The sequence below is a fragment of the Thunnus albacares genome, chromosome 22, assembly GCF_914725855.1.
Source record: "Thunnus albacares chromosome 22, fThuAlb1.1, whole genome shotgun sequence".
In the NCBI taxonomy this organism is placed as follows: domain Eukaryota; kingdom Metazoa; phylum Chordata; class Actinopteri; order Scombriformes; family Scombridae; genus Thunnus; species Thunnus albacares.
Window position 1 is genome coordinate 6,132,826 of NC_058127.1, and position 21,845 is coordinate 6,154,670.

The 21,845-nt window shown below is 40.0% G+C and overlaps 1 protein-coding gene and 1 long non-coding RNA gene across 12 annotated transcripts in view; one reads left to right on the forward strand and one right to left on the reverse strand.

Moving 5' to 3' along the window:
* The window catches only part of dysf (dysferlin, limb girdle muscular dystrophy 2B (autosomal recessive)), a 117,731-nt gene that overhangs the window by 89,797 nt on the left and 6,089 nt on the right, over positions 1–21,845 (forward strand). For all 11 annotated transcript variants that reach the window (XM_044341582.1, XM_044341584.1, XM_044341586.1 and 8 more), the window contains 11 exons: positions 2,585–2,713; positions 3,598–3,753; positions 3,877–3,968; positions 5,117–5,287; positions 5,501–5,643; positions 9,882–10,021; positions 10,230–10,318; positions 10,668–10,763; positions 10,905–11,046; positions 17,266–17,365; positions 20,537–20,709. In XM_044341582.1, coding sequence (XP_044197517.1) covers positions 2,585–2,713; positions 3,598–3,753; positions 3,877–3,968; positions 5,117–5,287; positions 5,501–5,643; positions 9,882–10,021; positions 10,230–10,318; positions 10,668–10,763; positions 10,905–11,046; positions 17,266–17,365; positions 20,537–20,709 — 1,431 coding nt within the window. The remainder of the gene's footprint in view (positions 1–2,584; positions 2,714–3,597; positions 3,754–3,876; positions 3,969–5,116; positions 5,288–5,500; positions 5,644–9,881; positions 10,022–10,229; positions 10,319–10,667; positions 10,764–10,904; positions 11,047–17,265; positions 17,366–20,536; positions 20,710–21,845) is intronic.
* Positions 17,871–21,844, reverse strand: LOC122973827. Its single transcript, XR_006400143.1, has 3 exons — positions 20,816–21,844; positions 20,542–20,678; positions 17,871–17,975 (listed from the first exon to the last, which is right to left on the reverse strand). It is a non-coding gene; the product is annotated as an uncharacterized LOC122973827 (long non-coding RNA).

Genomic DNA, 21,845 nt, shown 5'->3' on the forward strand with positions numbered 1-21,845 from the left:
TAATGAGCTAACTTTCCAGACCAGTATATCTTGTTTGCACATATATTATAAAAAACACTAATTGTACATCATACAGGAGATGAAAGCTTGTTTTTTTTTTAACAACACTGCATTTTTTAAATGTTTTTTGGGGCATTGTTGCCTTTAATAAACAGCTGATAGTGGAGAAGTAGACAGGAAACAAGGGAGGGGGGGATGACAAGCAACAAGGGTCCCCAGGCGGAGTTGAACCACGGACGTTGCGGTTATGTGGAAGTGTGGTAACCATTCGGCTACCACAGTGATCCAAACGCTGTGAAATCTTGTGTTGTTGAATAATGAGATTGCTGCTACACCCACTGGCTAATATTGGAGGGATACATTGAAAACTAATTTTGGAATATTTTGGAAATATGTTGGTTTGTTTACTTGCTGTGAGTCAGATGAGAAGATTCATATCAGTTTCATCTCTGTGTGTTGAGTATAGAGTTCAGTCTTGGACATGTTTAGCCTAGCTTAGCACAAAAACTGAAAGCAAGGTGAAAGAGCTAGCTTAGCTTTGTCAAAGCTGCCTTCTAACAACTCTGAAACTTGTATATTATTCTTTCATACAATTTACATGTTATATATTTTTTCATTTACCAAATATCACAGAAACCTTGAACCTGTATATAGTCAAATTCCTTGTATGTGTAAACATACTTGGCCAATAAAGATGATTCAGATTCTGATATGAATGGAAAAAAATGAAAAAAATATGAAATTATATGTTTATTATTTATTTGTATTATTTTATATTAATATAAATAGTAATTTTGGACCAGTCTCTGTACTGCACAAAGATGATCTTCAGATTAAAAGACTTCAGACTCATGGGTACACCAGCAAACAAGCATTGGCTACTTCCAAAACCATCAGCTTCCATCAAACTACATTTTTATCACAGTTAAAGGATAAGACTGGTGTCTCTAAACAATGCTACACAAATAACTTTTTTAAAAACGGCTCAGTAATTCCCTAAAGCAGCTGGGCACTATGGTTTTTAGAACGTTACTCAAACCGAAGGAAATAATGCGTTTGTTGGGGACTATTTTCAGCTGCGGATTAATACACATTTGGTTCTCTAGTGAGTTTTTTTTGGACAGCAGGATGGTATGTGTGTGTGTGATTGAGTCAAAATAAACTACAGTGTTTTTACAGTGTGTTTATAATGTATTTTTAATAGTTTTTGGACAACGACTACTCTGTGGCGCAGAGGAAAGATATATCAGGCTCTGGTAGGATCAATTTATTGTCGGTCTTTTCATGGGATTTGTTGACGATAAAAGACATAAAATATTGCCAGCCTTAACCTGTAAGTTAGAAAAGTTTTTGGTCGGGGTTTTACTGCAGTATAAAACCCTGTTTGACTACATACAGTCCAACATTTATCTTAAATATAGTAGTTTTATTCGATGGAGAGATTCTAAGCACAAAGGCGCACTAACTAGCATCGAAGCTTGTCTCACAGTCTGCCTCCCGTTTATGACCACTTGTTGTCATGTGACAGAGTTGAGTTCACATCAAATATCACTTACCTGAGCCAGCTATATTTGCTGAATGAAGACCGTGAGATATGTTTGAAAGCTTCGAAGCTAGTAAGTGAAACTTTGTGCTTAGATTCTCTCCATCAAACATTGTTTCCAAATGTCAAGAATGAACATCCGTTGTCTTTTATTTTTTATTCTTTATGCTTAATTTCTTTTCAACTTGAGCTCCATTTCAACCTCAACCATCTTAGGTAGATTTCTGTCTAAGAACTGCTTGTTGAGCTACTATTTGGACTTTTTTTTTTTGGTTTTTGTCATCATCCTCCTCCTCTTCTCCCTTTCCATCTTTACCCCCTCCTTTCTCCTTCTCTTTATATGCCTCCCCCTCCTCCTCCTCCTCCTCCTCCTCCTCCCAGTGGACAGTGTAGTTTTGTTAGTCTGATGCTGAAGTGAACCACTGTTTCCAGCTCCCTCTCGAAACATTTGCCTTTTCAGCGTCTCGCCGCAGAGCTGTCATTCTTCCATGATTGGATAAGAATGAGGGAATGTGTGTGTTCAGTGTGTCCTTCTGTGGCTGCATATACAGTACAAGCCCGTGTACTTATGTGTGTGTGTGACTGATGTAAACAAACACCACTAATGAAAACAAATGAATCTTTTTGTGCTTTTGACACATAGAAGTCCCTGCCCAGATATATATATGCATTTACACACACTACACACACACACACACAAGAACACACACACACACTCGCCTCATGCCAGCGCCCCTGCAGTGTGAGTGTAATGTAATGTTGAGTAGCTTTTGGCTGCATTTTTAATCCAATACCAGTGGAATTACACTGGCCAATACTCAGCTACGATGCCATATAGAGTAATTTGTGTGTGTTCTGTTGGCACATTGATGAAGATTGTTAAAAATACAGTGTGTGTGTGTGTGCATGTGCGAGTTTAATGATTAAATTAGTAGCTCTCAAAACACAGAAACAAGTTTCTTCTTATCCATGAACACCAAAACATCTATATTAAACTGAATAAGATGGAATAAACTCCTCTCCTCCGCTCCTCTTCCTCAGGTGTACGACCGGGAGTTAGAGAAGGTCGAGAGCTTTGAAGGTCTCTCCGATTTCTGTCAAACATTCAAACTGTACAGAGGAAAGACTCAGGATGAAGGAGAAGATCCGTCAGTGGTGGGAGAGTTCAAGGTACAAGTTTCTTTTCTATTATATTACATCACATCTGCTCTTTTTTCTGTTCCGTCATATCATTTTTGTTTGGTATAGTAGGCTTTAGTTTGGTCAGTTCTCTTTAGCTCTGTTTTGTTTCCACTGTGTTTCACATATATGATCTCATAGCGTCACGTCATGTCACAAAACGTCATGCTGCAAAACGTCAAATCACTTGAACTCACGACCCAAAACGTCATGTCACATCAAGTCGCGTTACTAAATGCTCCGTCACATTACAAAACGTCACATTATGTCACAAAATTACACCAGTAAGTGTCACATCACGCCATGTCACACTATGCTACATCATGTCACATTAAGTTTGATCACAAAATGCTTCATCACATCACAAAGTGGCATAAAAATGCCAATAAATGTCAAGTTAAAAACTGCAGAAGTCAAAAATGTTCTATCACATGTTATATTGGAGATGGTTCAATTCAAAGTGGTCTGTCTCTGTTCCTCACTATAAATTACAATACAATACAGCTTCAGTATCGAGAGAAATAGAACATAATTCTTCTTATTCTCTTTCTCTGGGAAATTATATCTCACTTTGCATACAGTTAGGACTGAATATGACAGAAAACATTTAAATTAGTATCTGATCACATTTACATGCACTATAAAAACATGATCATAATTCAAGTTAAGGAAATAATGAATAACAAATAACACATTACATCATGTCACATCACATGCTACATAACATTATGCTACAATTCACTATGTAATATTTGGCTCAGTTCAACTCCATTCATCTTCCTCATTTCAACTGTATTTAAATGTTTTGTTTCCGCTCTTTAACTTCGTCTTGTCCACTCTGACCACACAAAACGCCCCCCGCCCTCATCAACCAGGGTATGTTTAAGATCTACCCCCTGCCAGACGACCCCTCCGTCCCCATTCCCCCTAGACAGTTCAGAAAGCTTCCTCCCAACGGCATCGAGGAATGTTTGGTCCGAGTCTACATCATCCAGGCGGAAGGACTGCAGCCCAAAGACACCAACGGGAAGGTAGGACAGTGTTTGATTAATGAACAGTTTAATGAATTAGTTGGTTCACAAACACACTGATGAATATGAAGGAAACAACAATGTGTATGTATGTATTATTTATATCTTGCTGTGTGTTTTTAGTGTGATCCCTATGTGAAGATCACGTTGGGGAAAAAGACAATCAATGACCATGAAAACTACATCCCCTGTACTCTGGAGCCCGTCTTTGGAAAGTACGTAAAGTCCTTTACTGTAAAATCTGTCTGCCTTTCTGATTTTCTGTCCCACTTTTCTTCTTTTCCTCAATAAAAATAACCATGCCAGCTTCAGTTATTAGTCAAGTTGTTGGGTTTTGTTATGTACATCTATAGTATTTCTCTCAAACTGATGGTTTAAAGTACTTGAAAATGGACATCTATAACGTTTTGTAAATGAATAAACGTTTAGGCGTTTTTTGCCTTCACTTTGCAACTAAAAATCACTTTTAAAATAACAGATAATTTAATATCAGTTATTGTTTTATCAGTTACCACCTGTTGCCATGCAGTGTTTTGGGTTCTCACTTATGTGAGGTCATTTTATTTTATTTTTTTATGTCACATGTAATTGTGGTTTTAATTGGAGACTTTCAAAACATGCAATAAAATATTAATGAGGCAGCTACACTGTACCTTCTCCAAAACGTAAGGCTATTGCCATCCTCATTTAACATGTTAAATGATGGGTGGATTTGCTTCCTTCCAGCCCAAACACATTACTCAGATTGAAACTAAAGCAATGTTTTCCATGAAGACGTCACAGAGTGTAAAGTCAAACTACCAGCAGCTTCATGCCTGAATCAAACAGGTTGTTGTATTCATCTTCCACTATTTGATAAGTTAATTGTTATCTGATCATTTTCTTTCATCTCATTCTCTTCATTCTCCTCATTCCCTCTGAGTCTTTTTTCATTTTCACACCAGTAGGGGTCGCTACACACACACCAATCACAGCGTCAGGACCGAGAGGAGATCACAGGCACAGTGCATATCTGAGCTCAGACTGCACACTTTGAACAGCTCTCAGGCCCACTCTATCAAGAGAGTCCTACTGAAAACTCTTGACATGACACAACATTTTTTACACCTTTTGTAAACTAGAATGGATACACTGAGCAGGTTCTTTCATGTGTCACGCCATGCCACACATCATCACATCACAAAATGTCATGTCCCTAGAAATGTCATGCAAGTCACATGATAGACATGATAAGTTTGTCTGTTTTGGGGTATTTAAATATGATTGACAGATGTCCAGATGCCAGATACCGTATGTTCTGGTTTGCGATGCCGCTGCGAAGCCTTCATCAAAGCTCTGACTGTTCTCCCTCTTTTTCTTCCAGGTTGTTCGAGTTAACCTGCTCACTCCCGGTGGAGAAGGACCTTCGGGTGATGCTGTATGACCACGACATGCTGAGCAAAGACGAGAAGATCGGAGAGACAGTGATCGACCTGGAGAATCGCTTCCTGTCCAAATATGGAGCCATGTGTGGCCTGCCGCAGTCCTACTGTGTGTGAGTAGACAACCGCCTGATGAGTGACTGTGTGTTTCCATTATTCACTTTCTTTTATGGTTCATGTATTCCCAAGATAAAATTAGATAGAAATATAAATAAATTGAATCATTTCTCTACTTTTAGAGTCAACAGGTTAAACTCAGTCCCCTTCCCTGCCCCCCCCCACTCCTTTATGTCACACACTCACTTTCTCTGTCTCTCGCCCATTAGATCGGGGGTAAACCAGTGGCGAGACCAGCTGACACCCAGGCAGCTACTGGCCAGAGTGTGTGAGCGACAAAACCTGCAAAAGCCTGTCTACAGAAACGAGGTAGTCTACTTCAGAGGAGACGATTACTCCACTGCAGACCTTGGTGAGTGATGAATAAATAACGAACAGGCACTAAAGAAATTTGTGTGCAGAGACAGAAATGTGAGGCCTGAAAGCACCTCCACCTGAACTCTAACTTTTGTAGATGTGACCTGAAATTGAAGCCTCTGCCTTATAAAAAAAAAGGCGACCTCCCAGCGTGCCCCGCTTGCTTTCTCAAAAATGCATTTAAAAGTTAATCTGAAGCTCATATGAGACTTCAGCAGTCTGAGTTAGTCATATCAAGTGCATATCTGCCACATTTACAGTCTTTTTAGCATTAAATTCTCCTCTTTGTGTTTCCTCGGACAGTGTTTCCCTGTTGAGCTGCGGTGGAATAATAATAACAAAAAGAGGGACTTTGGCACTAAAAAGACTGTAACGTTGAAAGATATCTACTTGATTTGACTCATTTGGACGAGATTAGCTTCACATAAATGTTTAAATACATTTTTGCACAGACGGAGGGCTGTGGATTTTGGCCCCCATCACTTACATTACATTACTTGCATTATGAAGGGCTCTGAATGAGGAGGAATTGTTCACATACTTTGTGTGCACCTGGAGGAATGAAGGCGTCACTAGACGGTAAAGACAGACAAATCATCCTTGCACACACAGATCTACTATAGTGTTTATGTTGATTGCACAGCAGAAATCATCATAGAGTAGTTTCTTTTCAACGCTTTCTGCAAAGTCTAATGCTTGCAGACATGTAACATTGATTTCTGAGGACGTGCACAATGAAACTCTTCATAGGATAGCAGGATATGTGGGGCGGCCATGATGCTCATGAGAACAGGATAGTGAAAAGCAAATATATCATAGTTTCTATCTCATTCTCAAGTGCACATAAGACAGATGAAGGAAAAACGTATTTATTATGTGGTTATTTATGGCAGTTTAAAGTGTTCTTTTTCTCTGTTTTCTTCATTTTTAAACATTTGGATTGAAGTTTGAAGGGTTCAATTGTCTTGAAAAGTCTTTAAAAGCATTAAAGCATCCTCAAGAAAAGGCCCTAGAAGTTATTAGGGCCTGAGCCCAAAGGGCGAAGACCCTATTGTTTTTAGAAGATGTTTTTGTATCTGATTGCTGGCTGCGGGGAGACGTTATACACTTATAAACATAAAGTCAGATTGTTTTGACAGTGGATTGTGCTGCAGGAAGCTGTTCAGTCCTTTTTTTGTGGAGTTTCAGTCAACACCATCAGACCTGTGGTAAACACTGTCACTACTGTAGCTACAGCAAGTAGGAAGCTCATTCACTCATAATGGGCGAGTGCTGGTTTTAGCAAAAACTTCAATGAATTAATCATATTTTGTTGAGTAATCCATCCATTTTATGCTACTTATCCACTTAAACTTGTTTAATGCATTAGCAGTGTGTGCGTGTGTGTGTGTGTGTGTGTGTGTGTGTGTGTGTGTGTGTGTGTGTGTGTTGTACCACTGAAGCCAAAACTGAAAACAAAACTAGCGAGAGATAGAGAGAGAGAGAGAGAGAGAGAGAGAGTCAGGGAGGCTGGGAAGCGGCAAGTGCAGGGTAGTTCGATTAGGGCGTCATTGGCGCCACTGGAGACACACACACACACACACACACACACACACACACATATACACACATACGCCCTTCAGTACATCGCTGATTGACTCAGACTCCATCAGACCTTCCACCATTAAAAAAGACTTAGTTTAATGAAAACACAAACTGTACAGACTTATATCATCCACGACTTTGTGTGTGTGTGTGTATAAGTGTGTGTGTGTGTGTGTATAAGTGTGTGTGTATAAGTGTGTGTGTGTGTATAAGTGGTTCTTACACGTTCAGTAAATTCACAGCAAATAAATCACTCTGCACCGAACTCCCACCCCACCCATCCCTCCCTCTCTCTCTCTCTCTCTCTCTCTGCTCTTTTTATTCCTTTATTTTCTTCTTCCTTTTCCCTTCTTCTTATCTTCTTTCCTCTTGCAATCAATTCTCAATCCTTCTCTCTCTTTCCCTTAAACCGACCTCTTAAGACCCCTCCTCTTCTTTACTCCGTCTTCTATCTCACTTCTGCCTCTTTCGCTCCCCCTTTTCCCTCCTTCTACACTTTCTCTCTGTCTCGCTCTCTACATTTTTAACCCCGCAGCCTCCCTCAGTCCATTTCTCCTTCTGCAATCCTTTCTTTCTTTCTTTTTCTTTCCAGTCATATTAGAAGCCCTCTTTTCCTGTCCTCTTCTTTCCTCTCTTCACTCCTCTCTTCTCACAATCTCTGTCCTGTTTACCCCCTTTTTGTCTCCTCCTCCTCATCCCTTCCTGCATCCCTCCTTCCTTTTCCTTACCTTTCATTTTCTCTCCTTCATTTCTCCCCCCTTTCAGTTTCTTCTTGTTCTGTCTCTTAACTGTCTTTCTCTTTCATTCCTTTCTCCGTCCTCCTCTTCTTGTCTTCCTCACCCTTCATCCCTCCCTTTCCTCATCTAAATCCCCTTCTCTCCTTCCATAATTCTCCTTCTTGTCACCTCCTTTATCCTCTCTTTCTGTCTTCCCCTTCATTTTCTCTCCTTCATTCTTCCTCCTATCACCTTTACTCTTCTCCCTCTCTCCTCTATCTTCCCATCCTTTCTTTTACTCCTCCTTCTCCCCTTCAACCTTCACATCTCCCTTTCCTTTCCGAAGCCACTTCTCTCTTTCCCTCTGTCTCTCATTTTCTCCTTCATTTCCTCCTTTCTTTCTGCATTTCTCCTACCTGTTTTCTCCCTTGCTTCCCCCCTCCTTTTCTCCCTCGTTTCCTCGCTCCTCCTGTCCTCCCCTTTACCCTACTCCTTCCTTCTTCTCTTCCTCTTTCACTCCATTTCTTTACCCCATCACTTTACCTCCTTCCAGCCTTCCTTTCCTCCTCCTCCACCTCCTCCTCCTCCTCCTCCTCTGCAGCCTCACATCTACTAAAACTGCAGAACTTGGGGAGGAGGGAGGGAGGATAAGGGGAGGAAAGGAGGAGGATGGAGGGGGAGAAGGGGAGGGGAGGGGGGGAGTTAAACCACAGGACCACCTGAAGAGTGGAGCGATGAGATAAATATTCAAGATTCATTTTCACCTCCACGCACACACACACACATTGAACCCACACGTATATGTTCCATGGCTGGTGCGATGCAAGGTCATGGTTGTCGTTTTGGTGATTTATGGTACAACTGTGTGTGTGTCTGTGTGTGTGTACACGTGTGTGTGTGTGTGTGTGTGTGTGTGTGTGTGTGTGTGTGTGTGTGGGGACAAGCCAACGTCAACATCGTGGTTGTCTCCCGGTTAGCGAGGAGCGCCGCTGCGTTCTCTTTCCACAGTTGCCGCGGTTACCGTGCGTCAGCTTGCTGTCCGTCAAAGGCGGTCGCTAACTGGCTGAGAGGCCGCGCTCCTCGAGTTTTCTGGGGCTTTTTTTTTTTTTCTCCCCTCCTCTATCTCTCTCTCTCTCTCTCTCTCTTTCTCTCTACCTCACTTTTTTTTGTTTCTCTTCTCTCCCCCAAGTTTTCTTTTCTTCCTTCTTTCACTCACCTTCCTCACTTCTCCTCTTTACTTCTCATCTGTTCCCATCGATCCTTATCTCATCTTTTCCCTTATCTTTCATTCCTTCATCTCTCCTTTTTCTTATTCTTAATTAGTTCATGTTCTCTTTCTTTTTCTCTTTCCTCCTCCTCTTTCTCTTACTTTTCTTCAACTTTCCATGTTCATCTCCTTTTCCCACTTCTTTATTACTTTATTTCTCCTCTCCTCTGTTTTTCCTTCCTCCTCTACCGTCCTCCTTTCTCTTCTTGTCTTTCCTCCTCCTCCTATTGTCTCCTCCCATCTCCTCTCTTCTCCTTTTGTCTCCTCTCTCCTCCTCTAACAGTCGAGGTGACTCTAAGTTTACAGTCATAAACTTTTGACATTTGCTTGATATTTTCATTTTCCTTGGAAGCAACGCAGATTTTCCTCAATCAGTTGCAACAGTGATGGAGAGACCAACGAACAGCTTATATGTGTGTTAGTTATTGTTGGTGTGTGTGTGTGTGTGTGTGTGTGTGTGTGTGTGTGAATAATGAATAATTCCTGAGAACCACTCTCCTCCCAGTCCACCCAGTATTCTGTGTTTCCACTTTCCACTCTGAGAGATTTAAAAGTCATTTAAAGAGCACCATGACCTACACTTAAACCTTGATTTGCTGTGTGTGTGTGTGTGTGTGTGTGTGTGTGTGTGTGTGTGTGTGTGTGTGTGTGTGTGTGTGTTTTCAGAGGACAAACAGGTGCCTAAACATCATCTCGGCCCAATTGAGGAGCGACTGTCCCTTCACATCTTGAGGAAACTGGAACTGGTACCTGAACATGTGGAGATGAGACCGCTGTACAACCCGCTGCAACCCGACATAGAGCAGGTAACACACACACACACAAACACACACACACACACACACACACACACACACACACACACACACACACTCTGAACACAATATACACTTAATATGATCACATATGTGTTTGTTTCTTTCTGTCTTTCTTGGCTTTTTAGCTCCTTTTTTCTTGTTTTTTTTCTCTGTGTCCATTTCTGCCTTCTGATTGGTTGTCGTTACTTTCCGTCAGGGTCGTCTGATGATGTGGGTGGACCTGTTCCCCAAGTCTCTGGGACCGCCGGGACCCCCGTTCAACGTGACACCACGCAAGGCTAAGAAGTAGGAAAACACACACGCACACGTATCAAGCGTACTGGTGCCAATTAACCAATATGTCAGTCAATCAGTCAGTCAATTAAGATATCAATCAATCAATTGGTTAGTCAGTGAATCAGTCAGTATATCAATTAATTAGTTAATCAGTACATCAGTCAATTAACCAAGCTGAGACCAGTTGGTCAGTTAATCAATCTTTTACTCAGTCTTACAATCAATCAATCAGTTGGTCAGCCAGACATTCAATCATTTTCTCAGTCACATTGTCAATAAGAAAACAGTAATCAATACACCAATAAACCCATCAATATTTTGCGGTAATCAGTTTTAATGTGTTCTGGTTCTTGTTCAGGTTCTTCCTGCGTTGCATCATCTGGAACACCAGTGATGTCATCCTGGATGATGTCAGCATCAGCGGGGAGAAGATGAGCGACATTTATGTAAAAGGGTAAAAACAACCTGCCATCATTTATTTATTTCACTTTTACACAAGTTGTCGTCCCTCTCTCAGATTTTAAAATAAATCTTTCTTCTCTCATGAGTGTATTGATTACATGAACAATAACACGATGCATCAAATGTTTCTCAGCTGGCTCGACGGACACGAAAACAACAAGCTGAAGACCGACGTCCACTACCGCTCTCTGGGCGGAGAGGGAAACTTCAACTACAGATTCCTGTTTCCCTTCCACTACTTACCAGCAGAGCAACTGTGTGTCGTCGACAGGAAGGTAAGAAGGAGGGAGGAAGGGGTTGTCAACAAATGCTGCGAAAAGACCAAAACCAACAATGACGACTGATCTAACGAACAAGTGTTGTCTTTGTAGTCAAAGCCTATATCATCTCCAACAAGTCTCCAACAAGTAGCTGTTGGAATAAAGAAGTCACTGAGTCTTTTTTTTCTAAAATAAACCTTTTATTTACGACCGGTTTTGACAGATTTATGTTGTCAGTAGAAACCAAAGTTGGTGGGGCTGAGTGCTGCAGACACGGTAGAGACGTCAAAATGTATTGAGGGACAGATTAAAACATGGTTGGGTTTGGTCTTTTCATTGAATTCATTGATGGTATTTCGCCAATATTCTTATCCTTCAAGGCTCCAACAAGTTTACTGGAACTGGAAAGTACTCTCGACTGTCTGACCCAAATCCATCCAAAACTCAGACGTTTTTTTGTTATATAAGACAAGCTACATAACTGCAACTGGTGTTGTTTTGTACTTGTCCAATCTCAATCCAAAGGACCTTGATGCAACCAAAAGCAAGCCAGATGTTACTGGTTCTGACCATGTTGAGAGAAGTTAGTGAAATGATAATGCAAATGTCCTTTGAACAAAGTATTTTGCTGCATTTCAACACAGCTTGAGTTGCTCTTGTGTCTCATAAGGATCCAGTCAAACCAAAGCAAAAACTCCATCTGTGTCATTTATAATGTGGCGATAATAACAGACCCAACAGGAGTCCAGACCTCAAAGTTTGGACCTGAGGACCTGGTGTCGGTCGGTTCAGGAGAGATTTCAGAGGGGAGGTCCGCCCTGCAGCCCTCCTCGATAATCTACAGTCGCCTGCAATTAACAAAAAAAATTCAGTGACATTTTCACCAAAAAAAAGAGAGGAGTGAGTTAGATGTTGTTGAATCTCTGAGACCCAACAGAAACATGTAGTGAAGAGCTAAAATAACATCACACTGAAATCCGATATAACAACACGGCTGTCATTTGCTTTTTTTGGCCCGAGAACCAGCCTCTTTAGCCGTTTGCGGCCCACATGTTTTACGATGGTGTTCACTCGCTCGTAGCAGCATCCTCAATCAGAGAGCAGCCGAAAAAGACGAGAGGGAGTTTTAAATAAAACGCTGCTGGGTGGAGAGCTTTTACTCCAAAACAGAGCCTGGAGCCAGAGACCGAGTTTATGAAGCCAGAAACCTCAGCACTTGGTGATATAATCACTGAGTCACAGGGACTGATCAACAACGCTATCAACACTCTGCTGATATACAGTATGTTGTGCAAACTGTGACGCGGAGGGAAAAGCTGCACTTGTTGTCTTTTCAACTCTGTTAGTTCAGCTCAGTAACCATCTGTAGTGAGTGTTTTTCTAAGAAGTCTGACTTTAACCTTCAAATTCAGACTTTTTCCTCTGAATTCTGGCTTTAATTAGATCAAAATTCTGATACAAACTGTATATATATTCATACATATTTATATACAATAAATACAATGTGCAAAATATAAGGTGTCTCAGAGAGTTTTTGGACCCCAAATTTAACATCTTGGACTCCCTGAAAACCTCAAAGTCAAATGTATCTAAAAATGTTTTATCTACACTATAAAGTTTATTTACATCATGTCAGTCTTTAAACCTGCATTAACTGATTTTTGGCCACTAGGGGGCAGCGCAACAAGCTAAAAACACAACACCGACATAGTTTTATCACCTCATAAAATTGATATAATTGATATATAATTAATATAACATTGGCTAACAGTTTCTTATTCACACATACACATATCTGAAGTCCTGTTTTGGTCTTCGCCAACCCCTAAGAAGAATATCTGTCTCTTTAGCCGATAACTATGTTCACCAGCTAGTTGCTAACTGTTTGGTGATGGGAAAGACTCTAAAAAAGCTCTAAACTAGTAGAACTGAACTGAGAACATTTCATCTGTTGTTAATATTAATATATCAATCATAGTTAAAGTCCATATGAAAAAGAAACATCCATAATTATCCAAATGAAACACATAAAAGCAGTTCTTAAACGAGCCTTATATCACTATACAAACAAGTAAATAATAAATAAAAAGATGAAACTGTGCTTAGACTAGACTTGATTTTAGCAGGAAAATAATTTCAGGAAAGATCCTGGCTTTTAAAGCTTGTTTTTAGTCACATTTCCTATTTTTTCACATCATCAGGAATGTTTAAATATGTGAAGTAGCTGCTTGGATTGAGTGGCGGACACATTGGATACTTTACTGCACAACCGTCAAACAACAGCACTGAATAAGGAGTGAGAGACATGGTCTAAAATAATCTACTGATTAGCTTTTATTTCTTATTAAAATGTACATATTCATTAAATTTAACAATATGCAGTCGAGCTTTGGCAACAGCGTGACTCGACGTTGACGCCAATAGAGCGTATTTGATTTGAGAGAGAAATAGCCGAGAGAGAAAGATAGATGGAGGAAATGAGGGAGAAGACTGAACAAGACTCTGTACTTAGAAGTCTGGCTACAGAATAGAAGTTGATTGATACTGTTAGATATTGCAGAGAGCAGTTTTACACACACACACACACGCAAACACACACTCATTCGCAGCGTCCCACCCCTGCTTGTGACAGCTGGAGTGATAACTTAATGTACTTGGAAAGAGTTTGTGGATAAAGTGAGCCAAGCGGTGAACGAACACACACACACACACACACACACATACGTTGACACTGACATGCGTACATGCTTTAGCACACACACACACACACACACACTCACAAAGGCAGACAGGGTGTAGTGTGTTTACTCTCACTGTTTGTGTGTGTTGTTATGAAGTGTGAGAGCATGATGTGGATTTAGACGCTGATTTAGAGAGTCAGTGTGAAGCCATTACACAGACTCCAGAGAGGAGTCCATTCGTCATTTGCGCATATTTGCACAAATCAGATGTATTGTTGAGAAAAAAAAAAAAAAAAAAAAACACAACGCTCAGTTTGCCCTACTTAAAGTTTTATTTGTACTTTTATGATTCCTGCGATCGAGAGTAAAATTACAGCACGTTTCTCGGCAAATTCACATCTAAGGTCACTGACGTTTTGAGCAGGATATTCAGAGAGATATCAGGAAAAAACGAGTCGTAAATCTCGTGAGGTTAAATTCTGAAAACACACACGAAGTATAACAAAAGGACGCTGCTGTGAATGAAGCATAATAGAAAGCATGTCAAAGAATATACATATAGTATAGTAATACATAGTGCTGTCCCCTATAAGAGACTTTTGTGTTATTTCACTTGATTTTGACTTATCAGTTGTCGCCCGGCAGCTTTTTTCCATGTGACAGTTACAGTATAACTGACTATGTTTAACATACAGTAGACAACTGACATTATAACAGCAAATAAATGAAAGAAAATCACTAAAAGCACATTATGTCCCCTTTAACAAATCATCATTGATGCAGTGTCACTCTGATTATGTTTGTTCTGCTTGGTAAAGTGGTTTCACAGCCAGATTTAGGAACAAACTGCAAGTTCTGCAAAATAATATTATTCTGTATTTATTAAATGCATCTCCTCAAACTTGGTAGTGATGAATTCAGAAGGGTATGACAGCATCATATAAACAATATTATCAATGCATATGCTCCTCCTCATGGGTCAGTGTGTGTTCATATAAAGTCCTTTAAGTCAGTAATAAAGCCAGAAGTTCGACAAGTCTTCCTCTACACATCCAGTTAAAAACTAAAGGGGCTTATAGAAGTCAGGCTAGGACTCATTTATAATGAAACCTTCAGTGACATTTTGTACTTAAACTATCAAATTGTCCTTGTATTTTGATGTGGGTGTTATTGTTTTATATTTAAATTGTGGTGATGTGTTTTTAGATTTCAGGATTTTAGTGTTTAGTTTTATATTGAATAACTTGTAACATCTTGGGACCATTTTAGAAATAAGTGTTTTCATTCTAACATGTTATCCCTTGGATAGTTCTTGTGTCTGTCATCATAAATCATATCATATCTATGGCTGCTCATTAACAGGTGGAGCAGCTCATTGTTCTTTTCTGTTCGGTTTGGCCACGTTTTACATCTCAACTCAACTCAACTCAGATTTATTTATAAAGCACATTTAAAAAACACCAGTTGACCAAAGTGCTGTACGATCAAAATAACAAAAAGCCATAAACAACACAATAAAAAATACAAAAAAAACAAAAAAAAAACAAAGCAGTGCAACTCTCATACTGAGTTAAAAGCCAAGGAATAAAACTGTGTTTTAAGAGGGGCTTTAAAAGCAGGCAGTGCAGGAGCCAGTCTTAACATGCAGAGGCAACTCCTTCCAGAGTTTAGATGCTACGAATCTCCCCACAACCAGAAACAACTGGTCAGTGGACCTGAGTGACCTTGATGGGACTTTCAGGTTTTTCACATCTTTGGTTCGTATCATCAGACCTCAGATGTCTCAGATGTAAATGCTCTTTAGCATTAAACAGAGGCCAGTTGAAGTGATTTTTGGGGCGTCTGATTTGGCTGCTACCACGGCAACCGAGTGTCAGGAAACGAATGGACAGACCGACATGACGGAGCTTCTCGCATCTACTAATTGAGACATAGTGGATTCCCTCAGTGGACTCTGGCAGGATATCAGCATGTGGGAACAGACGATACAAAACACACAAACTGTTTCTTAAACCGACAGACTGTGAAAAGAAAGAGAAAAACTGTTTTACAGTTTAGCCAAAAGTTTATCTCTCCTCACTTTGCTATAAATCGATCATCGCCAGTACTGGTTTATAGTAAAATCCACAAATTCAGGGGAAAAAAAAGGGAATTCAGGCTGCCATTAAGTCAAGTTGCTAAGTGCAGCTTTTAGTTTTTGCGGAAAATCTCCTCACTCTCGAGTATTTTTAGGAACATTACGGTGATGTATTGACATTCGCTGCAAGTCACGGGGGACCTATTTTGTTTCAGGTGCGAAAAGCCATATTTTTTATCAGCATAACAAGAGGCGAAAGAGTCTCACGCGCAGATATAAAAAAAAAAAAAAAAAAAAAAAAAAAATGGGGGAATGGAAAGCTGAGGAGTGTGCACCAGCTGCGGAGTGAAGCCCATTAGCAGGAAGGTGAGACAGGATCAGATAGTGTCTGGCAGTTTAGTGTGAATTTACCAGAGGTGATAATAGGTACACCTGTGCAGATATGTGTGTGTGTGTGTGTATTCAGACACGCACACACACACACACAGAAAGCTCCAGTGTGGAAGTGGTGATGTAGTGAGAGATGTGTCGATGGAGTGCCGCTCCAAACTCTGAGAGGAGCCTCCCAACATGTTTCCCAGAGCGTCTCTCTCTCTCTCTGCTGTCCCATCATTCATCACCGTTTCTAAGGGTTTTTTTTTTTTTTTTTTTTTTTAATAAACAGCAACAGTGTCAATGACAGCGTTCCAGTTATAGCACGATATATCTCACAACTGGTACGTTGCATTTTAAAGTAAACACGTTTGTTTAAAAGATGAGGTTTAGTTTCATGTTAGTGTGAGATTTGATGATTAAGAGACTGGAACACAATGAAATACTTGCCCAAAAAAACAAAATAGGCAATTTAATAATAATAATGATACCAATAAAAATCTATAATTTCACCTACAGCAGCTAAATCATGTTTGGAAGGTGATCTGAGTGACCAACATGGGTTTTATTGGATGTTTAGACTGCTAACATATGTAATTCATTTTCTTTTTTTTCCTCTTTTACTACATCACTGTGTTGTGTTTGTGTAACTAGTATGTAAAAGTTAATATTCTGGCAGGAAACTGCAGATTAAATTTAGTCCAACTTGGTGTTTTTTTTTTAAATGATGTTGATAAATGTGTAAAAATACACTGACTGGACTGTTTTAAGTAACAGTGACATTCATTTAATTTATGTTGTTAAGGTTAATTGATTAAATGTCCCTCTAGGTTGTAAACTCGCCCTGATTGGGGGAGGTGATCCTGTTTTCATCTCCTCACATCATTGTTTCCGACAAGACGGCTTCAAAGACTAATTATTGTTCTCTGTTGTGTCTCTGAATTCATTTTATAAGAATATTTTGAGATTAAACTGCACTGTTACTGCTGATCTACTGGCTCTAGACTCGTCTCCTTTGGGTCCTCAAGTACAAGAACATAGGTGTTGTTTTAGATACTTTTGTTAAACCAGTTCTCTATTTCTCTCTCTCTGGTCTTTCTGCAGGAACATTTCTGGAGTATGGATAAAGCCGAGACCAAACTGGCTCCTAGACTGACCATCCAGATCTGGGACAATGACAAGTTCTCCTTTGATGACTACCTCGGTAAAACACACTGCTCTCAGTTTGTGTGTGTCTTTTTACCTTTCCATGTATCCGTTTCTTCATATTCAGATTATCTCCACACGTAGTTGGTTAAATCTGTAAAACATCTTTTTTTTTCTCCGTTTCAGCGTTTAGTTCAGACTAAATCAGCTTGTTTCTCCCCCCCAAAACGCACCAGAGTGTGTATCTTAAAGCGTCTTTTGCAAAATGATAACATAAGCTACCAAAGAGGGTCGTTGGCTATGCGCCAGTAAAGTTAAGTAGGCCGCTTCATGTCACCTCAAACCTTCTCTGTAATCGTTCATATTAAATATCAATGTAGCCAAATATACAACAGAGCTGCTGTAATTCACCTGGATTTATGTTATGTTATGAGTTTGTCAGACGACGTCACAGTTATAAATTGGGAATGATTCCTGGTTAACATGCCAAGTTTACTGGCTGTGATTAATAACTATGTCATATTCTCTCCGTTGTCTGACAACAGAAACAGAAAAACATGTAAATGAGAACAACTTAAGTGTAATTTCGGCTACATTAAAACACATTATAGACACACGTGATTACACAAAAATAACTTAATGTAGATGCAGTCTTAGTCCTTGTAACCCTGCAGAGAAAATGAACACAATCACATCACTACTATGACATTGATGATACATGAACATGAACAAATTGTCTAATAAGTGTTTTTAAGATGTATTATAAACACAATTTTGTCCAAACAAATGTGGAACTACCCAGTTAAATCTCTTTCTAAAACCTCTGTGAAACGTTTTTTTCCCCTTTTCTTCCATTTTAATTCATTCAAAAATATTTGAAATGGAATATATTTATTTACAATTCGCCTTTTATTCACACAAGGCAATTTGAAGGTCAGTTTCTTGCCCAAGGACACTCTGACAAGAGGAGCCAGGGATTGAACCGACAACCCTGCAATTAGTGGACGACTCGCTCCACCTCCCGAGCCACAGCCGGCTCAGTAAATACTTAAAAGTTTTACTGGAAATGGGCCCTTATTCCCCATGTTCCTACCTATTTAAACACACATACATGCCTTTAGGTTGTAGCAATACACTTAATTCATTTCGGGCATGACATTTAGACAGTTTTTCCCTAATTTCTGGCTACAGCTTAGGTGGTAAATCCGCCCAGGGAACCATATGTGCGATGTACAAACTACTGTGATAACATTTATCTTTCGAATTAACGCTCTTCCATTTCCACTGTGTCGGTAACTTTCACAGGGAGGAAGGGCTGATCTTATTTTTTTTTCTCGAGACTCAAGCTGTCAAAATTCTGCCTTTCCTTCACCCCTGACGCTGCCCCCCGGCCCCAGCCCCGTCCCCTCAAAAAAATAACTCACCCTGCCCTGCCTCTCCTCTTTCACTCCTCCTGCCTCGTTTCATCATTTTTCTCTTTCGCCACAGAAAGGGGAGGACGACGCTCTCTCTGTAGACTCGAGCGCTCGCCTGCGGTGTGAGAGGAGGAAGATGAGGAATCCAGATTCTGATCTGTTCCTGTCTGTCACCATCTCCCTCTCCGCCGCTGCAGCGCTTTTCTCTTCTCGCTCGAGTTTATTCACCTCATACGGTCTGCGGGTGTGTGGCCACCTCAAAGCATTTTTTCCATTCCTACTTGTCTTCAGCTCGTCAGCGCGGACCGCTGACTGTTAATCTTCCTGCACGGTGTGAGGGTCAGACACGAGCCATTTTTCCGACGGTCACACTGTCAAACTGCAGCTAACTCTGGAAAAACACTTCCAGTGGACGTCTAGTCTCCCTTCTGCCATTTGTCAACCCACAATCCCTCTAAACTAAAGGCCAACACTGATCAAAACTACACTAACTGCCCTTCATCACCGCCTCACTCATGAGTCAGTTATTAGTGGCGGAAAAACAGGTTAGACGGATGGCTGGTACTGATGACTTTTACAGATCTGTTGTCTAATTTTGTGTCTTTTCATCTTCATAAATGTACAAAATGATCGTTTTTTTCATCTTCAAGTAACAGTTTTTGACATTTTTATAGAAATCCATGTCCAGTTTCAGGCAATAGAAATTCATACAAGCTTTCACATTTGCTATTCTGAACATTTTGTGTCTGGTGGATCTTTCTCTTTCAAGACCAGATGTATTTCCTGATTAAATAGAAGAAGAAGAAGAACTCGGTACCTTGCTGGAATATAGAAATAGTTAAAAAAAAGACCACTTGCAACACAAACTCTATATTATAAAACTAATATCACTCACTATGAATAAGAGAGACACACTGTTTATGTTAATTGGGACTCATTATATCCAATTTGGCTCAATAAATTGACACTACAAAGCAGCAGATTTCTCCCAAGTCGCGTTCAGATTAAACTCAAATTTTTTTTTGCCGCAGACTGAAATAATTTTCAAGTCTCACAGATGTAAATTCTCTTCACTCACTCACCACCACCCAGGGCACATTCATGCCCGTTCTTTGCACTTTAGTTTATAGGCAATTTAATGTGCACTGACTCTTACATTTGCATTCAGTCTGAGCACATGTTAACAGTTTTAACAGTTCAGACCGACGTGACGGACGTCAACAAGACAGCAACAAGACTGTCGGATGATTTTTTGCACATCACGATGTATTTATAATTTCAAAGTTCAGCGCCAGGATTTATTGCGCTGTAGTTTCCATGCACAGATACTGTAGAAAGACAGACAAGCCTTCTGTACTCGCAACCCCTCCTCGCTAGTTGCGTAATCAAGCAAGGAGTGTTTTATTTTAATAATTTCTGAAGAAGAATAAATTGTCTAGATATTCAGACAGAAAATATTAGTGGATAGTCTGGTTTTGTGTGACAGATTTTTTCCCACCAGCTTTCCCATCCTCCCTCTACAACCTCTCAGATTTAAAGGTGTATGTTTGACTGTGGTTTGATGCCTTTCTCCTCTTATGCAAGTGTCCTTTAGCAATACTCTGAACCCGAAATTGTTGTCAATATGTATGTACGCTTGGGGAAAAAGTAAGTCGCTTTTGACAAAAGTTGGGAACAATTGAACCAGACAAGACTGTTTTTAAATGCATAAAACAATATTTTAATGTTTATCGATGTCAAATGTCGTCCTGGTTTTTATGATTTATGTGGTCCTTATGGTCCAGCCCTTGAAAGAAATGTTAATATTTCTTTAGGTCACCTGGTGATGGACCTGAACCACATGCTGCGTCCGGCCAAGTCTCCAGAGAAGTGTAACCTGCAGCTGCTGGACCAGCCGGCGGACAGACTGGTGTCTCTGTTTGAACAGAAGACCGTCAAAGGATGGTGGCCCTGCACCTGCAACCAGAACGGAGAGAAGATCATAGCTGTGAGCACAGAAACACTCACTCAGACTTGTTCTTTCATCAGTAAACACACACAGAGACGCTCATAAATATACAAAAGAAACCTCTATTCTGTTTTCATGCTCTAACCTTGAATAATTCTTTGTGAATTTCATAACAAACTGAACAATGGATGAATTTTTGCCCGAAAAAGGTCCACTATTCTTTTTCTTCTTCTTTTTTTCTTTATGGAATTGGATTCAGGCATCTCACCTAGTGTCAGAAAAGAAAAATATATATAAAAATTTTCCAGGGAGACAAATTTTAAATGGGAAAACAGTTTGAGGTTGCTGCCTGATGTGATATCCAATCATGCTTTTTTTCATTTCCACTTTGTGCAATAACATTAGATTATTTTGGTGTATTAGTTGTCAAGATATACATGTTACAATGTTGGACCACGCCAGCATTTAAAACTGAAATTATACATCGTAATCAACTCAACAGAATCTTTACCATATGCGAGTCCACTTAAACTTTAGTGAAGCCTGACGTGCAAATTTGTGCAACTGATTGATAGCAACCCATCCTATTGACTGTACTTTGGGGGAACGGGGAGCTGGAGAGTCTAAAACGGAGGAAGCTAACGTACTGTAGCATTATCCGGTTCTATTAACCTTCTCTGTCAGTTAATAAAGTGCTCAACAACATAGGAGTTGTTTTCAGACGTTTATGAGTCAGTGGAACAAATACGTCTTTTGAATAAACAGAAATAAACAACTTATTGTTCTGTTAGCGACAGAGCTAACAAGCTTGCTAACTGTTAGCAGGCTCAGGGAGCTTTTTAACCTTTCTTCAATAACTCTTTATTGAATTAAAGGATGTACAATGTTGAGGACAAAATGCCAGGGTGGAATCAACTGAACAGTCCAGAGAAATTAGAAGGAAGCTACTGTGTGACTCATTACTGCTAGCATGTTTCCGAATGGCTAGCCTGTTAGCCGTTAGCTCACCAGCAACAGTGGCTTATCAACTGTCCCTGCAAGTAGTCACTTTGCCAAGCTTTTAAGAGACAATTGTTTCATGACAAGACAAACAAATGAGTTTAGTTTTGCCTCTTTCTGCATTGTCTGGTCCTTACAGATGATTAGACACAGTAGTTTAGACGCTGCGTGTTTGT